General features: G+C 33.6%; 1 protein-coding gene and 1 long non-coding RNA gene across 2 annotated transcripts; one reads left to right on the top strand and one right to left on the bottom strand.

Annotated features, from left to right (window-relative positions):
* Positions 1-365: 365 nt before the first annotated feature.
* LOC143051278 (uncharacterized) lies at positions 366-7,844 on the bottom strand. Its single transcript, XM_076224233.1, has 5 exons — positions 7,789-7,844; positions 7,224-7,345; positions 5,256-5,335; positions 1,534-1,648; positions 366-552 (listed from the first exon to the last, which is right to left on the bottom strand). The coding sequence occupies exons 2-5, from the start codon at positions 7,336-7,338 to the stop codon at positions 410-412; spliced, it is 453 nt and encodes a 150-aa protein (XP_076080348.1). The 5' UTR covers positions 7,339-7,345; positions 7,789-7,844; the 3' UTR covers positions 366-409.
* A 1,590-nt stretch (positions 7,845-9,434) lies between these two features.
* On the top strand, positions 9,435-14,366 carry LOC143052517 (uncharacterized). Its single transcript, XR_012971144.1, has 2 exons — positions 9,435-9,542; positions 13,338-14,366. It is a non-coding gene; the product is annotated as an uncharacterized LOC143052517 (long non-coding RNA).
* The last annotated feature ends 13,537 nt before the right edge of the window (positions 14,367-27,903 follow it).

Below are 27,903 nucleotides of genomic sequence, written 5' to 3'. Positions count from 1 at the left end.
TTTATTTTTAAGGGATTGTCAGACTAGAATATTGAAGGGGTCGCAAACTAGGGACCGTTAGGAGTGGAACATGAAAAAAAGTATTAGGTGCATAACGTAAACAAACAAGTAGCTCAAAAAAAGTATTTACGAGTAGTGAAATGATAAACAAGTTGCTTGTAGAAGTAAAACAGAGCGAAGATACGAGGCACTTGGGAAATAAAAAATACAATAAAACGGACAATATCATGATTTAAAAAAAAACGAAGAAAGGACAAACCAATAATAACAAAGCATCGCACAAAAATCTTAAGACATAACAAAACTATTCTTGTTTGTACCTGAATGTGTGGATGCAGATTTTATATATAATTTAACAGCAATAATATAATTATTCATTTTTATTCGTTTGTGTCCATAAATATATTTTTTAACCAGATAGCTTAGCTAAAGCCTGGTAAATTTTAACTTTTTTCTCCATTCTCTTAAGTTTCCTTGCTTTACCACATTCCACCAGAAGCTGACAAGAGTCTACTCTGTAATAAATGTCATGAGTCTCACGCTGAAGTTTTCCTACAAAATAAATACAGTAACTGTTGTATTAAGCAAAGCCGTCAACTATAAAGCAATCGCCTTCGAAGTATGCGCATACTGATATTCGTAAAGTTTAAGAAATTATCATCATAAGCATAGATGAGCCTTAAAGTTTAATGATGTAAAGTAACCATACATTTCTTAATTATTTTCCTAAAGTTATATGTAAGCAATTATACGGTTAACTTCTTTTTTTAACTCTGGGTTTCTGTATTTCTGAAGGGAGAGAGCTATTTCGTGGAGCCGCAACACCTCTGAAACCGTACAAAATCAGTTATATTTGAGATATGACGTATAAATTTAGTGTTTTTACTTCCTAAATTTTTCTTTGCAATTACATTTTTTTCCACCGAAAACGCAAATTTTTAAGAAAATATCCAAATTCTGACACCGTTATCGATCCCTGTCTTATACGCTTTTCGCGCATTCTCAGTCCACGTAAAGCCCGCGAAAATTTCAAAAAATATTGCTTTAACACTTGCTCAATTGTATCGCGATTTCTCCGGCTTAAAGTCAATATGGATAGCAACAACCTAACTCAGTTAGCTATACTGATATTTAAATTTACTAAAACTAAAAACCAAAAACAATCTATACATTCTTAATATATAGTTTGTTCAACACCTTGTATCCATGCTTCCCTGTTTTGTTATTAAACCCCATTCGTACCATCATATATTGAATCGTTTCAACAGATCACAAGTTGTCATAGATATCTATATAACAGATGGAATCGAGGGTGGAATAGACATCGGGTCACCAAACATTTCACCTAGCATATATTTGTATCGGAATTTGACTCCTAACTCCTTGTGATTCATTTTGACAAGTGTCAGATTATGTGCATATATATTGTCAATCTGACTATCACCACACACATATTCCAATATTAGATGCTATCTTTGTCAAATTAAATAATAAATGCATTTTGCCTTATTTGCTTTTATGTTGTATACCTACCCGATATAAGATAACATTTGTCAACCTCGAGACTTATCCCACAATGCATCTGAATAACTGGTGACAATAAAACGACTTGTTTACGAGGAATACCATTTATATCTTTTACATTGCTCTGAAAATCACAAACAAAAACTTAAATGATGAAAATGACACCTTTACTTTGGTGAGTTCGACTAGGAACACATAAATTAATTTCAGATACTGTTCCCAGTCCTGACGAGCTTTTCTGGATTTACATTGATCAGAAACCCTGAAACACAGAAATTTGAAAGCCGAAGACTGTATTAACTACTTCAATATGGGATATCCATATACATTTTTTCTAAATTTATAGACAATCAATCAAAATGGTTGGTCGGCCCATATGTCAGTGCTTCGGTACTCATTTGATTTAGTAAAATTGACCTTAAATGGATTTGCCAGAAGGACTTCGAACCTAGTAAGGGAGCTACCATTTGATTTTTATGGGGGGGGGGGGGGGGGGGGGGGGGGGCTAGGATGAGAAATTGTGTCCTGCCTTTTTTTTTAGTTGTAATCTCTGTCCTGCCTTTTTATTTTTCAGTCTTTTCGGTCCTGCCTTTTTTTTTCTTAGCTTATCCTGACTTTTTTTTTACCTAAATTGTCATCCTGACTTTTTTTTTGCAAGTGTCTCATCCTGCCTTTTTTTTTTACTCAAAATTCCTGTCCTGCCTATTTTTTTCAAATTTCATCATAGCCCCCCCCCCCCATAAAAATCAAATGGTAGCTCCCTAAGTTTCTTAATTATTTATAAAATATGTAAATGGCAATATTCCAGATGTTAAGTACATTTGTACATCTAATAAATCATATCAGTACCGTAGCACTAACCTATGGGCTGTTCATTCCTATTTGATTTATTGTTTTTAAAAGAAAACAGGTATGCTATGAATATTTTTATTTTTTTTATTTTCATAAAATTTCTGACAGCCCCTTAAAAATTGTACCTGTTATTCTAAATTTTGCTTCTGTACATCATGTTGGGAAAAAAAGATGTAGGTATATATATGCATTTTTATACATGTGTAAATCATCGAGACACGAAACCTAATGCAAGAGGGTCTTGGTCTCTTGCAGAACAGAGAATAGTAGGAAATAAGTACAAAATAAAGTAAGTGCTCAAGAGAAGAAAATATCAAAAAATCCCCAAGCAAATAAAAAGAGTGTTTCCTCTGTGTCGAAAGCCTCAATGTGTCTTTAAGATGACAAACGGCCATAGAACCGCTTTTTTTTTGTTTTTTGTTCTGTTGTTTGGTGTACATACTGATTTCGTGTGAAGAATGGATACCTCGTATCCTTTCTTTTCTATAAAAAAAACTATATAAAAATATGACGACAATATACAAAATGGACAAAAGATATATTCATGCAGAAATATAGCTCTTCAACTATACCGGCTTTTTAATATTATTGGCTTTCAAGTATTCGGTTGTCGGGATACTTCTGCTGGTGGACTATCATGTCTCTGTATCATCAGGTCAATAGTCAGTATTTCGGTACTGGGAGGATAATAGATTTATAACAAACATTTATAAGGGGACGACCATTTGATATTCTGGCGGGGGGGGGGGGCAAGAGGATTTTGAAAATAAATAACTCAGCCTTGATAATCACAAAAATAAATGTTCTGTGGTAGTTTGAAAATAAATTACCTGACTTGCAATGTATAGAAAATAAATAACTCAGCAGGTCTAATCGAAAGTATGAGATGGCACCAGATTCTTCATAAGTTCATCTTTTTCCCCCAAAAAATCGGGGAAACATTTCCCAAATTTTTTAATAACAAAAGTATTATTTAAATATACCTGAAATGTCTGAAATTTGGTTTCATTTAACTTGAGGTATATTGTCTCAGGAAACCTTACCTCACTTTTATTTTAACAGGGACGTAACTACATGTAGGAAATTTCAAAACCAAACGCTTGTCTTTATATCAAATTGTGTTCACGGCCTTGCAAGAAGAAAGTTCTGTTTTCCCTCAGACTTATAGCCCTGATTTTTCGGGATCAATGTTTCTTATTTATTTGTCTTTTGTTCATTTATAGCCCTTCTGTATTCTGTTAGTGTTGCATTCCTTTTGTAATCTAGTAATTTTGTTATGAACTTGATCATGAGTTTAAAAAAACAGCAGCCAGGCTTAACTATGTGAATTCCATTTTTGCTTTATCATGCACATTGGTCTTTTGATGTTGTCCCTAGAAACTTCAGTCTAACACTGAATTTATACATTTTGCTTTGAGACCAAAATATTGTCAAAAAATTATTAAAACAAAACTTCATTTTCAGATTATGAAAGGGTCTTCAGAGCATCCAGAAAGCATGATTTTGCACCATTTGTTCTATAGCTTCTTGGGCCTTCAGTGGCTCCAAAACCCTTCAAAAAAAATTTTGCCTCGCTCTGCTCGGCGTAGTATGTTTGCCGATATATTTAAAAGTGCCTAGTTATAACTTAACTTTAATACTATGTATGTATGCAATACATGTATATGCAGTTGGGAATTTAAAAGATTCATTTCTGCAGAGGGGTATGGTTAATCTGATTAAATGGTACATAATGACTTGACTATACTATATGTATTATTTATAATAAACAAATCATTTAAAAAATTGTATGTTTTCGAATATCAAAAATATAGCTGTGAAAATGAAAATGAAAAATCTTGCTTTAATAGTGCAGAAAATGAATAATCTGTCCTCTTAGTTTACAAAAATAAATAACCGATCAAAAACAAATCCTCTTGACCATCCCCCCCCCCCCTGAATATCAAATGGTCGTCCCCTAAACTCATACGTAAATATAAATTTTGAAATAATAAAGAAATTAGGTTTCTAACTGCCTCGTGCAAAACTAATATTATAAATGGTTGGGCTATTCTTAGGCACGTTTCGGTAATTATATTTTTGATTGTTTTGATTCTTATAGAGATATTATACAAATAAAGCCTTTTTATGAGGTCGATACAAGGATATATTGACCTCAAAGAAGTATATTGACTGAGGACGAAGTCCGAGGTCGATATACTTCTTTAGGTCGATATATCCTGTATTGACTTCATACAAAGGCTATATTTGTTATATTATTAATTTCAGACCATTATGCATATTTGAATCAAAATCGTCATTTGATTTTGTTTGAAAGATATCATATTGTCTCCTTGACAATAACAACATATTAGTTGTTATTTATTTTTATTTTTTTTGTTTGTTTGACATCTTATGTATTTGAAGATTTTTTTCGTCAAATAATCGATCACAGATATCATTTGTTTCAAAATGTTTAACGATATCCTGAAATTCATTACATGACGTCACAAAGTCAGTCGGTTTTTAAATATTCTAAAAATAACCGTGCAATATGCTTTTTGCCGATCAATATGCTTTTTGCTATCCGCCGTTTTCTCTCTACCTTCGAAAATATAGTTTAACATGTGACTATCTCTAAACGAATCAAATTTGTTAAAATATACGAATTAATAATATAAAGGTATAGTTTGCTGAATTTATCATGCTTGTTAAAATGTAAGTTTCAGTTTGCATATGATTACCATATATATTCCGAATGGTACATGTAGGTGCCTTGGGGTAATTAAAAATCAGAACCATAAACGAAGTCAATACAAAACTCGATGTTTTGAGAATTAACATAAAATACATTATTATGATTCTTTCGCAATCAAAATTTGAAGGATTACAATACTTACTTTATAATCTGTTTCGATATTAAAATCAATATTCAATCCTGTAAACCATTCAGCAGAGCTCAGAACTTTTCCTTTGATTACTATTACAATAAGAAATAAAAAATATAAATTAATATACAGTAACTGCAAGTTCTCTTAATCCGGTATTTTGTGTTTTTTCGTCTTTGTGTTATTTGACCTGTGTGCTTCGTGCAGATCAGATAGGTCACGCCATTTCCAATTGATACGTTTAATGTGTTGGGTTTCATAAAATTGAGGTTCTAGGCCTACTAACACACGTTTGACAGGTTGGATTATAGGTTATAAAAATTATGAAAAAATCATGATGGTACAAAAAAATGAGTAAATTTACAAAAATACCGATCTCCAAAGAAAATTCCAAACGTTAAGATTTAAAGCAAATGGCAAAATCAAAAGCTGATCAAAGCTCAAACATATCAAACGAATGGACAACAAATGTCATCAGAAGAGTTATCTCCCCACTCAGAATGTTGGGTAGACTAGCTTTACACTTTTGTCAACTTTATCAATACATATTGCAGTGGCGAATCCAGAGGGAGTGTTCCGGTGGTTGGAATGATTTTTGGGACGATCAGTGCATTTGAATGCGGACATATATATATAGTTTAAACCCCCCTTTGTCCTGGATTAGGACCCCCTTTTATATGGCTGGATCTGCCCCTGCTTATGGACCGTATGGAGATGATGTGGCTCTTTCTTATGACATAGTTGACACATCACTTGTAAGTTCTAGAAACTCTGACTTGATCGCTATCAATCAATTCTTTTAAAGTACATCGGAAGGATTTTTATACGCCCGTCAAAATTTTGACGGGACGTATTATGGTATACAAATGTCCGGTGTCCGTCCGTCTGTCCGTCTGTCTGTCCGTCTGTCCGTCTGTCCGGCGTAAACATGTCGCACCGTAACTTGAGAACGACTTATCCAAATTTCCTGAAACTTATTATAGTTGTTTCTTATGATGGTCAAATGATCTGTATACTTTTTGGTGAAAATAAAATTTAAACTTTTTGAGTTACGGCACTTTGTAACTAAAACAGGGGTGTGGTTTTTTTTCACATGTCGCACCGTATTTAAAAAACGATTCTTGATTATGGCTTAAAACTATATACACTTTTTAGTTATATTAACCTTAATATCTGTATACTTTTTGGTGATGATTCAAAATTCCATTTTTGAGTTATTGAGTATTTTGTAAAAAAGGGGGAGGGATTTTTTACATGTCGCGCCATGTCTCAAAAATTATTTATGATTATTGCCTAAAACTTTACACATGTCTTTGTTATATTAATCTAAAGATCTGTATACTTTTTGGTGATGATTCAAAATTTCATTTTTGAGTTATTGAGTATTTTGTAAAAAAAGGGGGAAGGTTTTTTTTTTACATGTTGTGCCATATCTCAAAAACAATTTATGATTATTGCTTAAAACTTTACACATGTCTTTGTTATATTAATCTAAAGATCTGTATACTTTTTGGTGATGACTCAAAATTTTATTTTTGAGTTATTGAGTATTTTGTTATACAGGGGAGGGTTTTTTTACATGTCGCGCAGTATCTCAAAAATGATTTATGATTATTGCTTAAAACTTTACACACGTCTTTGTTATATTAATCTAAAGATCTGTATACTTTTTGGTTTTGATTCAAAATTTTATTTTAGTGATATTTAGTTTTTTGTAAAAAAAACAAACAGGGTGGGGGGTTTCACATGTCCCGCCATGTCTCAAAAACAATATATGGTTATTGCTTTAAACTTTCTCAGAAACTATTTATGATTATTGCATAAAACTTCCACACAAGACGTCGGGCGTATCATATGCGCTCATGGCGCAGCTGTTTATTAAGTCTCATAATATCCTTCGGTTTGACTGAAAGAAAATTTGTAACTTTCAATCAGTTTAATATGAAAAAAAATTAAAGAAAATGTTATCACTTCACTTACAGAATGAATCGTTGTCTTTCAGCACAGATTTCAATGATGTTTTAGTACAGTCGCATGCTTCTGACACTGCTATAGTACTGGTGATAACTAACACGAACACGTATAGCGAGTACATTTTTCTTCTACAAAAACAAATAGAACAAATAAAAACAAAAATAATTTACTCCCATCTATATACAGTTTTGCTTATATTAAACCCGCTTGTGTAAAGTATCTTAAAATTTGTCCCGATTTACCTGAAAATATATGCCCCAATATGCAGATTTAATAGGTGCAATGCGATTTAGTGAATATTTTAGCGTCGATTTAACCGTCCACATTAGCACTGGAATAATCCGCCACATCATCCGTAAGATCTGAAGCCCATTTAAGAGCAAACTAACACATTCGAGAAAAAATAATATATATTTTTTTTTTATAGAGAAAATAACGAAATGTAAGATTTAAAAAAAAACGGGCAACACCATTACAAAACAGAAAATCGACGAAATAAACAATTATTTTATATATATTTGGTTGAACATGTGAATAAATGCTGATGATAAAATTTATAGAATCTACTCACGTTTTGTCCTTATATCTCTTGGTTAGTGGTTAGTTAAAGATTATTGTGTCCGTGCCCTAACAAATCAACTTATATAAATGGTGCACCTATTATGACGACGTAACACCTACACGGTATGCTATACAAAGGGTAAAACAATTACAGATCGAACTTTCAAATACAGATGGTGTATGTTTGCATTGATAAATCTGTTAACAATTATAAAATTCATCTGATAAACTTAAAAGGTATCAAATTTAAATGAAGTGATTATAATAGGGACTGTAATGCATGTACTAAACTTAAAACATTCAATAGTTTCAATCAATATGTCACTTTGTTAGGCCAATTTCACATGATGACGACATATTGACTTTTTATAATACGAATTTGAACGCTGAACAGGTCAGATGAGTAATACAGACCAAATTAGTGCAAGAAGTCACCTTTATAAAATAATTGCCAATATAAGCGTATTTATAAGCAAACACATAAAATCAATTAATTAAATCAAATGTCTGTCAACGTCACAGTTGATTGTAGGTGTTTGCTCATAGCGTCTATTTGAATCCTATGTCTGCTAGATTCTTATATTGTCACGTGTGGATCGGTATCTGCTTACCCTTCCAGAGCACTGACTGCAATCTCGCCGATTTTAAGTGGGATGTCAGTTTGACTTAGACTTGTATTCCTTCTATATCTTCTGTCTCTTTGATATATACAATAACTTTATTTGCATACACCATATTTGGCAATTTGAATGATGTCTTGTAAAAAAGACCGCTTCAATAATGTATAGCAGTATTTTTCAAGATTACTAAATTTGTATAGAAGGGGTCGAAAATGTGTCCCATATACTTAGTAAAACTACCATCATCAATAAAACGCATATAGTAATATGCAATTAATAATCTAACAGTTTTACAAGGTGAGATCATACAATATACATGGAGTAACTGTATATTAACCATGTTACATAAACCCATCTTTCATAGAATAAAAAAAAAAAAAAAAATGGTTTCGATGATCTGCATTTAGCACCGATCAAATTAAGTCATTGCAGTGGCGGATCCAGCCATTTTAAAAAGGGGGGTCCCAACCCAGAGTAAAAGGGGGGGGGGGGTTCCAATATATGCTCCCATTCAAATGCATTGATCGGCCAAAAATAAGGGGTTCCAACCCCCGGAACCCCCACCCCCACCCCCCCCCCCCCCGACCCCTGGATCCGCCACTGCATTGGTTTCAGTAGTTAATTTGGAAAAAAATATAGTTGCTTTGACATTACATTAAAAGAACATGCCTTTCTCAAAAAGGCGGGTCTTGATTAGAAGGATTCCTCGTTTATGTATTGATTTTCTAATTGATTGGGATCTTTTTGTTCATTCATTTTATATCTGAAAATTACGCCTATTCTGTGAAATCATTTTCAATTAAATCTGCAACGTAACTGAGTATGTTTACTTATAATTATTAATTACCTGTTAAATTCTTTAATTTTCCATAGTTATTCTCAATTATGTTAGCTCAATGTTCACTATTCGTTTTTGATGGGCCGTTATGCCATTAGTCTCTATTCTGTAGCCATCCCTCACAAAATATCGATTTGGATTGGTCCGAGTTTTATTTTTGGTCCGAGCTGTCTTCATTCCAACCTGAACGTCCTAAATATTAACCTGAAGTGCGTATTCCATTTTTGTGAGTCCAGTTTTTCCGTAAATATTGTATTTTAAAATAATACGAAACAGTGATATGATGCATCAAAACGTAATAATATGGTGAGAATATAGTCTCTTGGTTTCTGAAGTTATGGGTTGTCTTATCAATTTCATGATCTATTTATAAATGAAAAATAATTTACACGTGTTGGAATACTTGAAGGCGAGGATACAGTCTTGAGACAGTAGTCTATACGTAGTATTAGTATTACTAATCTCAGGTACAGAGAATAGATAATATAAGATGTAAATTTTATCAAATCAAATAAGTGTATTGGTGAAAATTCCTATACAGGAATGATACCAGCTGACATTTGTCATTTACAAAATACAAACCCAAAAATAAAAAAAAAAAAAAAAAAAAATAACATATTTTCCTAATGATAAGAGACACGTATTTTATTATTTTCCAATTTAGGTCCCCTAAGAGGGCACATTTACACATATAATCTTTAAAACATGGTGCTTTACAGTGGCGGATCCAGGGGGGGGGGTCCGGGGGTTGGAACCCCCCCTTTTTTTGGCCGATCAATGCATTTGAATGGGAGCATATAGTTGGAACCCCCCTTTACTCTGGGTTGGGAACCCCCCCTTTTTAAAATGGCTGGATCCGCCACTGCTTTACATGATGTTCATACAAGTATAATCGTGATAATACACCTAGTTGTGAATGATGAAAGGTCCTTTTTATATATTTTTTTTATTTTGTGAACCATCTATCATTTGTGTCTATGTACATTTGTAGTAAAAAATACTTAAGAGACCTAAGAGCTATGGTTCCAGGGGGGGGGGGGGGGGGGGGGGGGGGGGGTTCCGGGGGTTGGACCCCCTTTTCTTTGGACGATCAATGCATTTGAATGGGGACATGTAGTTGGAACCCCCCCCCCCCCCCCCCTTTGTCCTCGGTTGGGAACCCCCCTTTTAAAAATGGCTGGATCCGCCCCTGGGTTCCGTAGGCTAGCTATAATACACATAGAATATTGATATAAATAATAAAGTGAAACAGGCTATCATGTTTAAAAATTATCCTGTGTAATATTTTTGCAAATTCCCCTCTTTTGATTATATCTTCTTCTTAGTACATTGTAGTATGAGCCTCCTTTAATTAGGAGCACCTCCAAATATATATGGAGTTTTCCCTAACTTTAAAATTTTAAAACGATAAAACAAAAATGTTCTATTTCCAACAAATGTACGGCAGTAACGGCACATATAAATAAACAATAAGCAATAGAAATGTCATGCATGGCATATTTACATGGACCTTTTTATAACAAATTAATCTACATACAAGTATATTCTCTTATGTATGTGACTGAGTTTTATTTATATTTAAAACTATGTTTCATTTGAATTTGCTTTTTAATCATGTTAATATGCATAAAGGTACATTAAAAGGAGGTTTCATTTAATAAGATCTATGTATTGAAATAATAAGTTAGGGGACGACCATTTGATATTCTGGGGGGGGCCAGGAGGATTTGTTTTTGATCGGTTATTTATTTTTGCAAACTAAGAGGACAGATTATTCATTTTCTGCACTACCACAGAACAAACCATTTATTTTTGTGATTATCAAGGCTGAGTTATCTATTTTCAAAATCCTCCTGGCCCCCACAGAATATCAAATGGTCGTCCCCTTAAGATGTAAGAATTTAATAAAATCTAAAAAGGCAGATTTTCTCAGTGGAATGTTATATGTACTTCATGATCAATGTATATAAAAATCTTTAAAAAGTTATAAAACCGTGTTTTGTCACCATCAATAAATTTAAAAAGGTTCTATAAATGATAAGGACCATATCATAAATGTATAAGCCAGTTAAGGATAGGAATGATCATTAATTATTTAAGCTTCTTACTACAATTATTAAATGACAGACTCTGTTGGTACTATCTATACATGTGTTACTTATATGATAATCATTATTCTCATTTGGTTGTCAAGTCCTCCACTTTACGATATATATCATGTATATGTATATTTATATAACTACTAGAAGACACCCGTGATATCGCGGGTCCGTGACTGAATTAAAGTATATAACTATGCGCAAGCCTTATCTTAATATTAGTACTGTCATCTGATAAAGTCATGCCGATTATAAGATTCACAATTTTCTCTGCTTTCAAATCTTTCTGTTTGAACCCGTCGAACTGGAACTTATCAATTATTGGTAATATTAAATATTTGGAAAACAAAAGGTCCTGGAATGGAGTATTTTTTAATCAACAGCATTGTCCTATATTAGTTATAAATAAAGTTGAATTCTTTGATTCGCTGTTTTACGTCATGCCCGCTTACAAATTGAGACTTATTTTTAGTCCAGATTTTTAGTATTCGTATTGTTATCTTAGAAAGTCTTACGAATTAAAATACTACGATAGGTAACAATTTGACAATTTAGTAGTGTCAACCCTGTGATTATGACCCGTTTATATAGCATATTAATCCTGAATACACCGTTTGGTGGTGCGCCTGTCAGATGCGGAACGTACAGATAAGGTAATAGGTAACAGGTGATTATACTATTGGTATCGGTATCGGACTCGACCCGGAACTTCCTAATTATTGGCGATATTAATTACGTGGAAAACAAAAGGGCCTGGAGTGGTGTAATTTTTAATCTACACCTCAGTACTATATTAGTTGTATATAAAGTTGAATTCTTTGATTCGTTGTTTTTACGTGATGACGGCTGACAAATTGGACCTCGTAATTTTAGTATTATAGATATGCACAATGTGTGTTTCTATTTGTTGTCTAAAATTTTCAGTCTCTCTATGTACATTTGAAATTACATGTTTCTAGTTTTGTTTTCAATATTTTCCATGAATTTTTCATAGTTATCAAACAACTCCTTATAATATTTTTGCTATTAGCAATTGTACTATTGCAGTTTTGTTCATGAAGGTGCTGTTGCAGTTTGCTGGTGTGATTTTATCAGTGATTTCTTTTCTTATATCGAGGAAATATTTTTCTCTCTTGGTACTGAGTATACAATTGAGGACAAATCAGTTACAAATATATCTGCACATACAATTGTAAAGATGGAAATAACCTGCCAGATGACATGTAACTCAGCCACTATGGTTTTAGGTAAAATCATGTAATATTTCATTACTTTTTGCACTAAATTCTTCTTAACTTTATAAATATATATACTCCCTCTATCACAGCTACAACTAAATTTAAGTGTGAGGTGAATATTTAGTTGATTATCACAATATAGGGGTGCCTATAAAGTGCGAAACAAAATAGAGACGAAAAGAAACGAAAAACGAAACGAAAAGAAACAAAACAAAACGAAAAGAAACAAAACGAAATAGGAACCAACGAAAAGAAAAGAAACAAAACAAAATAGGAATAAAACTTAAATCAAATTGAATGTTAAGCTGATTATATTTATAATATTTATAAATTATTATTTATTGTCTAGTTTGATACAATTTCTTTTAAAATTCAGGGAAAAAAACTGTGAAATTCAGCATAATCGTTAACAAGCTGTGGTTTAGGAACGACTTAAACACAATATATACTATTTGATTATGAACACTATACGTTATACTAGACAGACACGATTAGACACTAACCATTGGACTTTATGGGGGGCAGGGGGTCTTTTTATAAAAAATTTCCTGGCCCTGATTTAGGTAAAAAAAAATATCTGTCCAGCACTTGAATTGAAAAAAAAATAATCTTACCCACATTTTTCCAATTAGGGGGAAAAAAAATTACATTGAACAACGAAAACAATAATCTGTCCCACGTAGCATTCGAAAAAAAAATCCCGGACATCATTTGAACAAATCGTGGTGGTTTTCAAATTTTAATGATTATCTTTTCTTATTCAGAATGCAAGCCTGTTGGAGAGAGCAAAATGCAGGAAAGAAAACTCATAGAACCTGAAGAAAATAAAAGTTTCACACCAAAATACAGATACTCCCTTGATACATGTATAAGACCATTGTAGACTATAGGTCACTTTATTCAAGATCGCACAAGATTTCCTACTGGTTTATTGAAATTATCATGAGTAAATTGTGGTGAATGCATATTGTTCAAACTTAGAGAACACATTAGAAAACACATACTGGATATAAGGTTTTGAATGTGATATACGTTGTAAAGGTTTTATAAGTCAAAATCATGTCGGAGATACAAAAAAGAACACACCCCGAGGATTTGTCTTTTATGTGTGATGTATGTGGTAAAAGGTTTAGCCAGAGGGGTCACTTACAGAGACACATGAGAACACACACAGGTGATAAACCGTTTAAATGTGACGAATGTGATAAAGAATTTTTACAAAAGTGTGACATAGAGAAACACATGAGAACACATACTGGTGATAAACCTTATAAATGTGATGTATGTGGTACAAAATTTAGTATGGGTCAGCACTTAAAGGGGCACATGCGAATACACACTGGTGATAAACCCCATGAGTGTAAAGTATGCGGTAAAGCGTTTAGTTCGAGTCACAATTTAAAAAGACACGAGAAAATACACACTGGAGATAAACCTTACAAATGTGGAGACTGTGGAAAAGAGTTTAGTAGGGATATGCACCTGAAGAGACACATAAATTCACATACTGGTGATAAACCTTTTAAATGTAGTGTATGTGGAAGAGGGTTTGGTGATAATGGAAATTTACAAAGGCACATAAGAACACACACTGGTGATAAACCACACAAATGTGACAAATGTGACAAAGAATTCATTCAAAGTAATGACTTGCAGAAACATATGAGATCCCATACTGGAGATAAACCGTATAAATGTGATGTGTGCGGGAAATGGTTTACTCAAAGTACTAGCAGAGATAAACATGTACGAACACACACTGGTGATTAATAAAATGAGTATTATGTATGTTATTTATACGTGTACATGTTTGTATAGTTTTAAAATAAGTCAGACAAATTCATAACAGAGAGACACACACAAGTCATGGTGCTAGCTAGTTATTAAACTCTTAATTAGGACATATGAGGTATAGGGTTTTGTCAGTTTATATTTACAGTCTCACACGAGCATCTGATTATTCAATTTCATAATATGTTATGAATGTTATAAAGGACTTGGCCAGAGACCTGGCGTTCAGAAACACATGAGATTGCACACTGACTATATGTTTAACTCTATCATGTTTATCATGTTTATCATGTTTATACATGTTATTTTATAGTTTGATAAATCAATGTCATAATCAAATGATTTCAAAAGTCAACAATTGTTTTATTATATCACATGTATCTTTATTGTTTGTTCACTGACACAAATGGGCCATGTGAGCTTTTGTTATAACATAACGTCTGTCATTAGTTGTCTTTACTTTTACAAAAGTCTCTCTTTGAAACAACTGAGCCAAGCTAAACCAAACTTGGCCTGCAACATTCTTAGTGTATTTAGTTTTAACAAAATGTATCTGGTGACCTTGCCCATCAAACAAGATGGTCACCACAGCTTAAAAAAGAACATGTGAATTAATTACAGATTTATATCTCTGAACATGCTGAAACTAAAGCATCTATAAAACAAATCTGACGTGGTAAACATGGTAAACTTGTTCATAAGGTCAAGATATATCAGCCCTGAAATTTTAAGTTGCATCCATCAGATAACCCCTTGTTTGGTTGCTGTTCTTGATCAATGTTGAATTCATAATTTTATGGAAATTTTGCAGTTTTTATGCCCCACCTAAGTAGTGGGGCGTTATGTTTTCTTGTCTGTGGGTCCGTTCGTCCGTCCGTTCGTCCGTCCGTTCGTCCTTCTTCAGGTTAAAGTTTTTGGTCAAGGTAGTTTTTAATGAAGTTGAAGTCCAATCAACAAACTTGGTTCACATGTTCCCTATGGTATGATCTTTCTAATTTTAATGCCAAATTAGAGTTTTTACCCAAATTTCACGGTCCACCGAACATAGAAAATGATAGTGCGAGTGGGGCATCCGTGTACTTGGGACATATTCTTGTTGGTTACTATCTTCAAAATTTTAATAGATAGAAATGAACTGTAAACAGCAAAATTGTTCACCAAAGTAAGACATCATGATCCAAATTGTCAATTGACTCCATAAAGAGTAATTGCCCTACAACATGTACAATGTCAATTTTTTCGTAAATTTTTGTAAGTTTTTACAAAATATTTTCCTCTGAAACTACTGGGCCAACTTCATTATAAAGAGATAATTGTAAACAGCAAGAATGTTCAGTAAAATGAGATATACAAACACTTACATCACCATCAATTTTGTCATGAATTCTTTCCGTAGAGAAGAAAGAACCCTGTGATGTAAAACCAAAGGCCACGCAAACCTTAAATTCGAGCTTATTAAAATTCAACTCCAGTCTGGACTTAGGGGATACAACGAGGACGCGTCCCAGGGACTCACGGGTTTCAAAAATGATGCGTCCAGAACGTGTCTTAGCGAGAATCCTGTCCAGATTACCTATATGTTATAGAAAAGGGAATTTTTACAGACAAATGATAAGGATATGAATTGCTTCTCTCTTACATGTCTAAGACATTACAGTAAGGCAATTTGTCTGCACACCGATATTATTATCTTCGCTTGCGGGAGTGGATCGTAACCACTGGCTAGCGAAGATGCGACATTATATAAACATGCTCGAATCCTGGTTTCATGTAATATTTGCCACTGAACAATTGCGATATCAAATAACAGATTCATAATTTAATTTAATTGTACTTAGTGTTATATATAGAAAAGAAGATGTGCTAGGATTGACAATGAGACAACTCTTCACAAGAAACCAAATGACACAAAAATTACTACTGACAACTATAGGTCGGGGCCGTAGTGATAGTCCGACAGCTCAATAGTCCGACGGTTCGATGGTCCGACAGCTCGATGGTCCGACGGTTCAATGGTCCGACAGTTCAATAGTCCGACAGTTCGGTAGTCCGACAGTTCAGTGTTATTTCTGCTTCTATATTTGAATCGGAAGTCCCGTGTGGAATGAGGGTACTGCGCATATGTGATGAAAGTCGTATGACAGGAATTGATTTGAAAGGCTGCTTTCATTATGAGGCTCGTACCGACTTCGCAGTCGAACCGGAAGTGGAACACGAACCGTAAGTTCGGTTCATTTGAATCGTCTGTTGAGACGAACCAAAGAAACAGTAGTCCGCTGAAAATAGTTCAAACCAAATGAAAAGTGATCCTACTCATCTATCGGAGGTAAGCTGGATGTGACTTCCGGTCACTCATGTTTTTCATCATGAAAGATGGAGGCCTCCAATAATCAGTTCCGGTCTCAAATGACTGTTTTTCACGTGTTCACACTACTCGGAGATTTTAAAGAATTGTTATTTGGAAATGTGTATCCATATCTTCCATGAAAAATGATTCAACGAAATATCGGACAATTAACTACAGCTGTGAACGGATCCAGTGACGAAAAGACGGACCTTAGGACGAACGAACAAACTTAAGCCTTCTGTGTCTTTACACAAAACCGGAAGTTAGATTTCTACTTCTAATTGAAGAAATCATCTTACTATAAGCACAATGGCACAAATCGACAATTCTACCAAAATAGCTTCCTGCGGGAGCTTATAAAAGCTCCTACATTTGAGGGAAATTTATTGTTTATTAATCAATATTATTATAGTACCATCCAAATTTAGCTTAGCTATAAATGATTCAGTATAAACCTGTGCAAGACGTATTGATTATGATCATTCTATTTGGTTAAAGTTGATTGATGTATATGCAGGTGCTTACCCTTCCGGAGCACATGGGATCACTCCAGTTTTTGGCGGCATTCGTGTTTCTCAAGTCTTCAGTTTTCAGTTTTCTATGTTGTGCTTTGTGTACTATTGTTTGTCTATTTGTCTGTTGTTTTTTTTTTGTAGCCATGGCGTTGTCAGTTTATTTTTGACTTATGAGTTTGAATGTCCCTCTGGTATCTTTCGCCTCTCTTTTATGAATTGCTATTTCATTTTTATGATTGTTGTTTCTTAGATGTTCAAGACATCTCTCCAAATGATTTATTACTGCCAACACGATATGGGTGAGTATGCAATATTCAATACAGTGGTACCTGTATGATACGACACCTAAGTTATATTACACATTTTGTCGGACTAAAAAATAATTTCTTTGTATATTCTTGTGATTCCTTACTTACTCTTGTTATTCATTAATATTGCTTACTACTTATCAAGGTTTACGCTTAATTCATATTAAAATAAGACAATGTGTTTGTGATTGCCAACGACACAACTGTCCATCCAAGACCACATGTCGTTAAAGTAAGCAATTATAGCTAGGTTACTGTATGATCTTCAACATGGAGAATCGGATAACACTATAAAGCAATTGGGGGCTTTATAAAGGCCCCCTAAATTACCAGTATGACCAGTATAAAACAATTCAGATGAGAAAACCAATAAAAGAAAAACAAGTGTGAAAATACAGCAACAAACAAAAACCACAGCCGGGTTAAACATTTTTTCTGGATCCAAGATTCCCTTAGACAGCGGTGGTATACAGCACGATAAAAATCAGTTGAAAACGACAAAAATCAGTTGAAAACGACCAAAAATCATCAAATTGATATAGGCCAAATAAACATTTAACAATTATAATTATATCAAATGATTTGATAAAAATTACACAATAAAAACATACAGTACCAATTAGTCCGTTTCCTGGTGTAAGTGGTATAGCGTTACCGCAAACATTTCTTTTGTTCTTTGCTTTTTGGGGGGGGGGGGGGGGGGGGTAACGGCATTTAGTTCTTGTATTTGCATTAGAAGAAGAATGTGTTACTAATCCGTTTGTGCTTTTTTTTTTGCATTTGTTGGTGATGCATTTCATTCATCAAATATTTTCATGCAAAACACTATAATCAAATTTGGAATTATTTATCTTTGAAAAATATCACAAATTGTCAGCAAAAATTCAGTAGTTTTCATAACTAAATAGTTTTATCAAAAAGTTCACTTTTAAATTTACACAATGTTTAAAGAAAATACAACAAAGTGTCAAAACTGAACCACTCCATAGCACACTGCGTTCCAGTATTGGTCTAAATTTCTCGTTCCATTATTATATTCCTCTTTCAATCTCATCATCCGTGCTTCTAGATTTCGCCATTTTCTTTTTCTTTTCGGCGCTGGATCGCCCCTATCGACAGTCTCCACGGAGTTCTCCAAAGTTGCTTGTTGGTCTTTTAAGCATCTTATGAAAGTCCACAAAGAAGGGTGTCTAACCGAAACAGTGTTATTCCAGAGTCGGTGGAAACCTACAATATTAATAATAATTAATAATATTAAACGATATTAATATCAAGTAAAAATATGTGATACATAATTAAATACTTCTTTGTGTTTGACATGACTGTTTTACACTTGTCATTTTGTAGCCCTTGAAAGTTTACTTTGCTGTGTGAGTCAAGGCTTAAATTGCTTAAATTTACTACCTAATTAGGTTTTAGATAGAGTTGTCCCATTTGCAATCATATCACATATTCTGATGTTTATATAGACGTATTGGTGGCACTTATGTTCATATTTTTTAAGATTTTCTTAAACATAAAACCAAATTCGTAATATGGAACGGAGAAGCAAACGCTACAGCTATACATACTTGTACTGACGTGATTTTATACATAATAAATCAAATCATTTACACCTTCAGTAGCCGGAAAAGGAGGGGGGGGGGTAAATGGTGTCCACTATTTTAGAAAAAGAATGTTTAATAATTAAAGAATAAACGAAAAATTGTGTATTAAATAAAATTACGAAATTTTAAACCTTATACTAAAGCCCCCCTAACCCCTGCATATCAGTTTAACTGTAGAAATGCATTTGTATACCAAGCGAAAATTTAAATCTAAATCGTTTTAAGTAAAAAATATTCTGAATGTGAAGTTTAAATTGAGACCTTTTTCTCGTCAGATTTACTTTTGAAATAAAAAGATAACACTTACTTTCAACGCTGTTGTTTATTCTGTTGTTCATATCTCTTTCATAAACATTCCACATCTGGGGAGGGAACAACCCGTTCAAATAGTTCCTTTCGAAGTAGTCAAGAAAGTCCCTTAGTCCATTATACCGCCTGCAGAGTCTCTGAGTTCTACGGGATGTTCTCAACAAACGAAAGTTCTGGCGCACAACAGCAATTGGTAGGTATCCAATGGCCATAACTTTACGGACTAGGCTTTTTACTGCTGGTCGTCGTCGGTAACTTGCCGCAAGACCTAAGTTCTGGACTTTTCGCCACAAACTCTGATTGAAGTGAAAATAGCAACCACTAATTTGAGCGCGTGGAAGCTCAGTTTCTACTGCTGCTATCAATGCGAGCTCAAAATCACAGATGACTTTTCTTGGGCGCCATCTGTGCCGTGTGATTTGTCGAATTTTGACTTTCAGTGTTTCTAAAATATGTCTATAGTCACCAATATTGCGATCAGTCATTAGACAGTTTACAAAACACATCACCCTATTACGGTACCGGCCGTGAATGGTAAAATATTGTGAATATGGCCTTGGACAAGTTCTGAAGGTCCCGTCGCAATATATCTCTTTACATTGTCTAAGATTCAATAAGTTTTCATGTGTTGCATATATCAGAACACCCCAATCATTGTTTTTGTACAACAGAAATCTATCTTCCGACCATGTTCGTTTCCCATGCCCGTGAATGGAAACTTCATCAATATCATGAGGCACAGCGGGGACGTGAGCTAGTCGAGTTCGTGTCATTGCGGAACGGACTCTGTGGAATTCAGGAATATGTTCTCGATCCCCGCCTCCTTGTGCCACATTTCTCGCAAAGTTTTTGTATACCCGCTTTATTGGGACGCTTGGGTCTTGTTGAATTGCACTACGCAAAGACTGTAATGTTGTATCGACTCCTATAACCGTCTCGTCTTCTTCGTGTGTATGGGGACCTTCTTGCAAAATAATTATATTAGGTGCTTGGTCATCTAAGTTGAATATATTTGTTTGAAGATTGGCCCTGCACTCTTGCCTCCAACATCGCCAGTATATAGCATGAATCCTCTGTCGGTTTTTCTGGTATTTGAAACCGTTGTATATTAACACTTTTCCTCCGCGATTTCCAGCAATGACCCTAGCAGCCATTTTAGAGATGTAATGGTAAAGGGCAGTAGAGTCCTTTATATACCATCTTTTCATGGGAACTTTCAATTTACTCAAAGATGTCAATTTCAAAACAAAATTGACATTTCTATATAAGGAATAGGGGCCAATGCAGTGCCATATTTTGACACTTCCTGTGCTTGCATCATCAACGTGGTAACGCGCATCACCGTTATTACACACGTGCAAAGTGAGAAATTCTTGAATAGCTTAAAATAGGTTGAAATATGAAAGAATATTTTCTTATAAAAAATAAATAAAAAAGGGGGAATAAGCGGCACACGTGTCTGCAATTGTAATCGCTTTTATGATAATTTAAGTATCAATATTCGTTTTTTTTTTAAACAAGTTATATCTTTAAAAAACATATCCGACGCATTTTTGATGTATTAAAGCAAGTATATGAAGTTAAAATCCAACCATTAATCTTATGATCAGTTAATTTTTTATCATAGTTTAAAAATTGCACAATTGCACATAGGGCTAACGCCTGACAATTCTTAGTCCTATAATATAAGCCTTCGTAGGTTCATTTCTTCTTTATACGACGTGGTTCAGAATTGATAGTAAAAAAGATCCGATTAAAAACGTCGAATGAAGACGATATATACCTACGAAGGTTTATATAATAGGACTAGAGGATTCGGAACGTTGAATATACCTAGCTGTAAAGGTTTTTAAAATATAAAATGTACCCTGTGTTTAATAAGCATCTTTCTTTATTTAACGTTTCAACTAATTGGCGAATGTGGTGTAATTAAGCGACTTTCTCTTCCAAAACAAGTCGATCTTTATTGTATACGGTCTTTCTTAGGGGCTAAGTAGTCCATATCGGGATACACCAAAGACCTGAAAGTGGACATGAAATGACCTGGGCCCGTATATGTGTCGATATATTAAAATTAAATTAACTTTTTAATTCTTCAATGGATTTCCTAAAAATTTTAGTTTAATGAAGGGACCATTCAGTTCAGGTCTGTAGTGTAACCTATTTATATCATATTCGGTGTGATATGTCGGACTATCGAACCGTCGGACTATAGAACTGTCGGATTATCGAACCGTCGGACTATTGAACCGTCGGACTATCGAACCGTCGGACTGTCGAGCGGACCCCCTATAGGTCACAGTACCGTCTACGGCCGACAACAATGAGCAAAGACCAACCCACATAGTCAGCCATACAAGGCCCGGAAATGACAATGTTAAACAATTCAAACGAGAAAACCAATGTTCTAATTTATGTACAAAAAATGAACGAAAAATAAATATGTATCACATCAACGAACGACAACCACTGAATTACAGGCTTCTGACTTGGGACAAACGCATACATGAATGCAGAATGAGGCGGGGCTAAACATGGTAGCGGGATCCCAACCCTGGGGGCTGGGACAGTGGTGTAACAGTACAACAAAAGAACGAACTATAAAAATCAGTTGAAAAAAGGCTCATCTCATGAATAAAATTACGAATACTACAAATACAAGTGTACGTGGCTGGGTATTTGCACATCCAAACAACACAAATTAAAGACACCAAGAACAGACATGAGAGTACTACTCACAGTTACTGACAGTTAGTTCAAATCCACTGCCAACTTCCACCAAAAAGCATGCATCTAAGACTAAATTATCAATCAGTACACATCCGATATCCAATGGATTTAGTAAAGACGGCATAGACAGTCAGAGAAAAATACGACTTTGTGCAATGCCAAAATACAGGTATCGCAAGATTGTAGATCCACGCATGTAACTTATGTATATAACAATGATATTCAGTTGGGTTTTAATTTACTGATAACAAAATAAATATTACTGATACCAATGAAAACAATATTTAATGATCTACAGTGTTTAGTTTGTAACCTTTAAGAATAAGTTTATCCAAATAAACGATAAGTTTACCAGGATCATTTCTAAATTATCGGGCACGGTAAACAACATTTCCATAAAAAATTAGGATGTGCTATCCCATTGGCATAAGTTTTCTACAGGAACAACCAAACTTCAAAAAGCGAACGAGTTGTGAAATTTAAACACCGTAAGATGGTACCCAAGAAAAGGGAATTTCTCGCTACATTGAAGACCTGTTGGTGACCTTCTGCTGTTGTTTTTTCTAAGGTCGGGTTGTTGTCTCTTTGACACATTCCCCATTTCCATTCTCAATTTTATCAGTAGTGAAAATAAAAAAAATATCAATGGGGAACGAAAAATCGTCACGTTTGTGGTCAGTTTTAGTGTGCAGTGTCCTGTTAAAAAAAACGAAATATCTCTAGGAAAGGACAGTTTGATTTATTGAAAGTAAGTTCGTTTGGTATATTTCGGCAGTATATTGAGAAAATTCTTGATTATTTAAAGATTGGTAAGTGTTGTTGAATTAATCAATTTAAATACAATTTAGACAGGTATTTTCGGAGTTGGGTCATACACTGTGATTCATAACAGTACACAAATAAGTCTCCTATTAAAGGGGTGCAATTAGTGCCCATAGGAATACCTGCAACCCTTTTTTTTTTGCAGAAACGTATATAAATATTATCCAGGAGAAAATTCACAGCTTCAATCATTTTGCATACTAGTATCTAACATATTTACCTTTCTCATTAGAGAAAAGGGCTTTAAAAAGTTGCAGCAATTCAACTCTTTGATAGTAGTTAAGGAACTTGTTAAAAGCACTGAAAGATTAGTTGGAGAACATTTACTCGGAGAAAATGCATGTTTTTCACTCTGCATTTAAAAATAAATGGCTATATAGTGTGATTTTGAGAAGTACTCATGATTTGCTGTGCACTCTGATATAAATATTATACTTCTTGGGTTCACCGTTGAGGTGGCACGGTAGTATTTGCATTCCAGAATTTAGGTTGCTCTTTTGTGTACCCTACTTAGGTAAATGTATCTAAACAGTGTGATTGGACAAAAAATACAGTATCAACTGAACATACTTTCCCAAACCGAGGGATGAATCAGGTGTAGAAAAATATGAAATAATTTTACATGCAGATGAAAATGAATTTTTGAGAATTTTTTTAAATTTTGTATTCACTGCACCATAAAAGACCTAAAATTACTAGTGGCCTTAGGTTTCTAAAAATAGCAAAAAAAGTAAACGGTCATGATACATATTCAAATTCATTTCTGAATAGTAAAATGAAAGTACTTCAGTTAAGTGTGAATGTAGATTTTTTTGCAGTGTTAGAAAGTGGTGAAAATTCTAAAAAGGCTATCATTATCCCTATGGGCCAGGAAATACTACCGTGCCACCTTAAGGGGGATATATATTTTTACACTAAATCAATGAAGGAACTTTTTTTACCTATGCAATTTGTAAGTTTATCAATAAAAAGTTGATTAAGTGCAACTATGATAAAACAAGCCTTAAATTCCACCCCTGAGAGTAAAAATTGCTGATTCAGCAAATTTTGCCTGATCTGTAGGTAATAATGTAAAAATTTTCATAGAAAGTAGAACTTCATTATATTTATGTAACTTGCAATACATTTTTAATTATAAATGCTTGCTTTAACTTTTCGCAGTGTCTGACACATGTGCAACCACTGAAATTTGAGACGCGACATTCTACGGTTGCATGTTCATTCTATTATTTTCACCGAAATAAATAAATTGCATAATTTCTTATTTTTTTTCAACATAAGTACAGCTATACTAGCTTTCTTAAGGTTTAATTAGTAGTTCTGACGTTACATGACACCAGTAGGAGCTTTTGGGGAACCAGTAAGTGGTTAAGGGGTCCTTACTTATTCATTTAGCTCTCATATTGGTATGAAATAGAGATAGAAATAGGGGTTTCTGTACATTGAATAGACATTATTTTTGACAAAGAATGTATTTATGATGCTATATCAGCAAGATTAAATGATTTATTCATTTTCCATGCAAATACCATTAGTTGTTAAGATTTTCTGACAGTGAAAAGCACAATAAATGCAAATTGATTATGTAAGGGGACATAATTTAACTTAATGCATACATGAGAAATAGACAATCAGTCAACTTAGAGATGTATTCTAGTACATGTATTGTCAAACAGGTTACGGAATAATAGTTAACTGCAATCTAAACACTCTTGTTGTATTGCCCTCATAATCTGAAAATGTTTAAAGTAATGTAAGGCATGCTGTAAAATGTGGAATGGACTTTAATATCAGTTTTCATGATTTGGTGATTAAACTGTTTCTTTTACTCAGATTAACCATAAACAGAGTTGGCAATCCAATAATTCCTCCTAAATCACCATGTTTGACTTCTGTGTTGATTTGAAACATCATATATTTGGGTTTTGTTCACTTCTTAAGTAAAAATGGTAAGATGAAAAAAAGTGAAAATCTGCCAGATGGGGTAGGGATGTAATGTTTCATTTTTTTTTTATAAGAAATGAGTGCAGACTAGTATTCTTTATTGTAATATGTTCCAAAGTAAGAAGTCTATGCATCATAGGTGTCATGACTGGTTTCAAGTTTGTTATGTCTTGGTTAAGGGGGATATATATTTTTACACTAAATCAATGAAGGAACTTTTTTTACCTATGCAATTTGTAAGTTTATCAATAAAAAGTTGATTAAGTGCAACTATGATAAAACAAGCCTTAAATTCCACCCCTGAGAGTAAAAATTGCTGATTCAGCAAATTTTGCCTGATCTGTAGGTAATAATGTAAAAATTTTCATAGAAAGTAGAACTTCATTATATTTATGTAACTTGCAATACATTTTTAATTATAAATGCTCGCTTTAACTTTTCGCAGTGTCTGACACATGTGCAACCACTGAAATTTGAGACGCGACATTCTACGGTTGCATGTTCATTCTATTATTTTCACCGAAATAAATAAATTGCATAATTTCTTATTTTTTTTCAACATAAGTACAGCTATACTAGCTTTCTTAAGGTTTAATTAGTAGTTCTGACGTTACATGACACCAGTAGGAGCTTTTGGGGAACCAGTAAGTGGTTAAGGGGTCCTTACTTATTCATTTAGCTCTCATATTGGTATGAAATAGAGATAGAAATAGGGGTTTCTGTACATTGAATAGACATTATTTTTGACAAAGAATGTATTTATGATGCTATATCAGCAAGATTAAATGATTTATTCATTTTCCATGCAAATACCATTAGTTGTTAAGATTTTCTGACAGTGAAAAGCACAATAAATGCAAATTGATTATGTAAGGGGACATAATTTAACTTAATGCATACATGAGAAATAGACAATCAGTCAACTTAGAGATGTATTCTAGTACATGTATTGTCAAACAGGTTACGGAATAATAGTTAACTGCAATCTAAACACTCTTGTTGTATTGCCCTCATAATCTGAAAATGTTTAAAGTAATGTAAGGCATGCTGTAAAATGTGGAATGGACTTTAATATCAGTTTTCATGATTTGGTGATTAAACTGTTTCTTTTACTCAGATTAACCATAAACAGAGTTGGCAATCCAATAATTCCTCCTAAATCACCATGTTTGACTTCTGTGTTGATTTGAAACATCATATATTTGGGTTTTGTTCACTTCTTAAGTAAAAATGGTAAGATGAAAAAAAGTGAAAATCTGCCAGATGGGGTAGGGATGTAATGTTTCATTTTTTTTTTATAAGAAATGAGTGCAGACTAGTATTCTTTATTGTAATATGTTCCAAAGTAAGAAGTCTATGCATCATAGGTGTCATGACTGGTTTCAAGTTTGTTATGTCTTGGTTAAGGGGGATATATATTTTTACACTAAATCAATGAAGGAACTTTTTTTACCTATGCAATTTGTAAGTTTATCAATAAAAAGTTGATTAAGTGCAACTATGATAAAACAAGCCTTAAATTCCACCCCTGAGAGTAAAAATTGCTGATTCAGCAAATTTTGCCTGATCTGTAGGTAATAATGTAAAAATTTTCATAGAAAGTAGAACTTCATTATATTTATGTAACTTGCAATACATTTTTAATTATAAATGCTCGCTTTAACTTTTCGCAGTGTCTGACACATGTGCAACCACTGAAATTTGAGACGCGACATTCTACGGTTGCATGTTCATTCTATTATTTTCACCGAAATAAATAAATTGCATAATTTCTTATTTTTTTTCAACATAAGTACAGCTATACTAGCTTTCTTAAGGTTTAATTAGTAGTTCTGACGTTACATGACACCAGTAGGAGCTTTTGGGGAACCAGTAAGTGGTTAAGGGGTCCTTACTTATTCATTTAGCTCTCATATTGGTATGAAATAGAGATAGAAATAGGGGTTTCTGTACATTGAATAGACATTATTTTTGACAAAGAATGTATTTATGATGCTATATCAGCAAGATTAAATGATTTATTCATTTTCCATGCAAATACCATTAGTTGTTAAGATTTTCTGACAGTGAAAAGCACAATAAATGCAAATTGATTATGTAAGGGGACATAATTTAACTTAATGCATACATGAGAAATAGACAATCAGTCAACTTAGAGATGTATTCTAGTACATGTATTGTCAAACAGGTTACGGAATAATAGTTAACTGCAATCTAAACACTCTTGTTGTATTGCCCTCATAATCTGAAAATGTTTAAAGTAATGTAAGGCATGCTGTAAAATGTGGAATGGACTTTAATATCAGTTTTCATGATTTGGTGATTAAACTGTTTCTTTTACTCAGATTAACCATAAACAGAGTTGGCAATCCAATAATTCCTCCTAAATCACCATGTTTGACTTCTGTGTTGATTTGAAACATCATATATTTGGGTTTTGTTCACTTCTTAAGTAAAAATGGTAAGATGAAAAAAAGTGAAAATCTGCCAGATGGGGTAGGGATGTAATGTTTCATTTTTTTTTTATAAGAAATGAGTGCAGACTAGTATTCTTTATTGTAATATGTTCCAAAGTAAGAAGTCTATGCATCATAGGTGTCATGACTGGTTTCAAGTTTGTTATGTCTTGGTTAAGGGGGATATATATTTTTACACTAAATCAATGAAGGAACTTTTTTTACCTATGCAATTTGTAAGTTTATCAATAAAAAGTTGATTAAGTGCAACTATGATAAAACAAGCCTTAAATTCCACCCCTGAGAGTAAAAATTGCTGATTCAGCAAATTTTGCCTGATCTGTAGGTAATAATGTAAAAATTTTCATAGAAAGTAGAACTTCATTATATTTATGTAACTTGCAATACATTTTTAATTATAAATGCTCGCTTTAACTTTTCGCAGTGTCTGACACATGTGCAACCACTGAAATTTGAGACGCGACATTCTACGGTTGCATG

Source organism: Mytilus galloprovincialis, chromosome 11, assembly GCF_965363235.1.
Source record: "Mytilus galloprovincialis chromosome 11, xbMytGall1.hap1.1, whole genome shotgun sequence".
In the NCBI taxonomy this organism is placed as follows: domain Eukaryota; kingdom Metazoa; phylum Mollusca; class Bivalvia; order Mytilida; family Mytilidae; genus Mytilus; species Mytilus galloprovincialis.
This window is presented reverse-complemented; position numbering and strand designations above follow the sequence as displayed.

What these genes read in the sequence shown, in the direction of transcription:
- LOC143051278 (XM_076224233.1), bottom strand. Translation starts at nt 7,338, where the DNA reads ATGTACTCGCTATACGTGTTCGTGTTAGTTATCACCAGTACTATAGCA. An exon ending in GAAAGACAACGATTCATTCT is followed by an intron (nt 5,336 to 7,223) that starts GTAAGTGAAGTG and finishes TTATTGTAATAG; the next exon opens with TAATCAAAGGAAAAGTTCTG. An exon ending in CAAATGTTATCTTATATCGG is followed by an intron (nt 553 to 1,533) that starts GTAGGTATACAA and finishes TTTATTTTGTAG; the next exon opens with GAAAACTTCAGCGTGAGACT.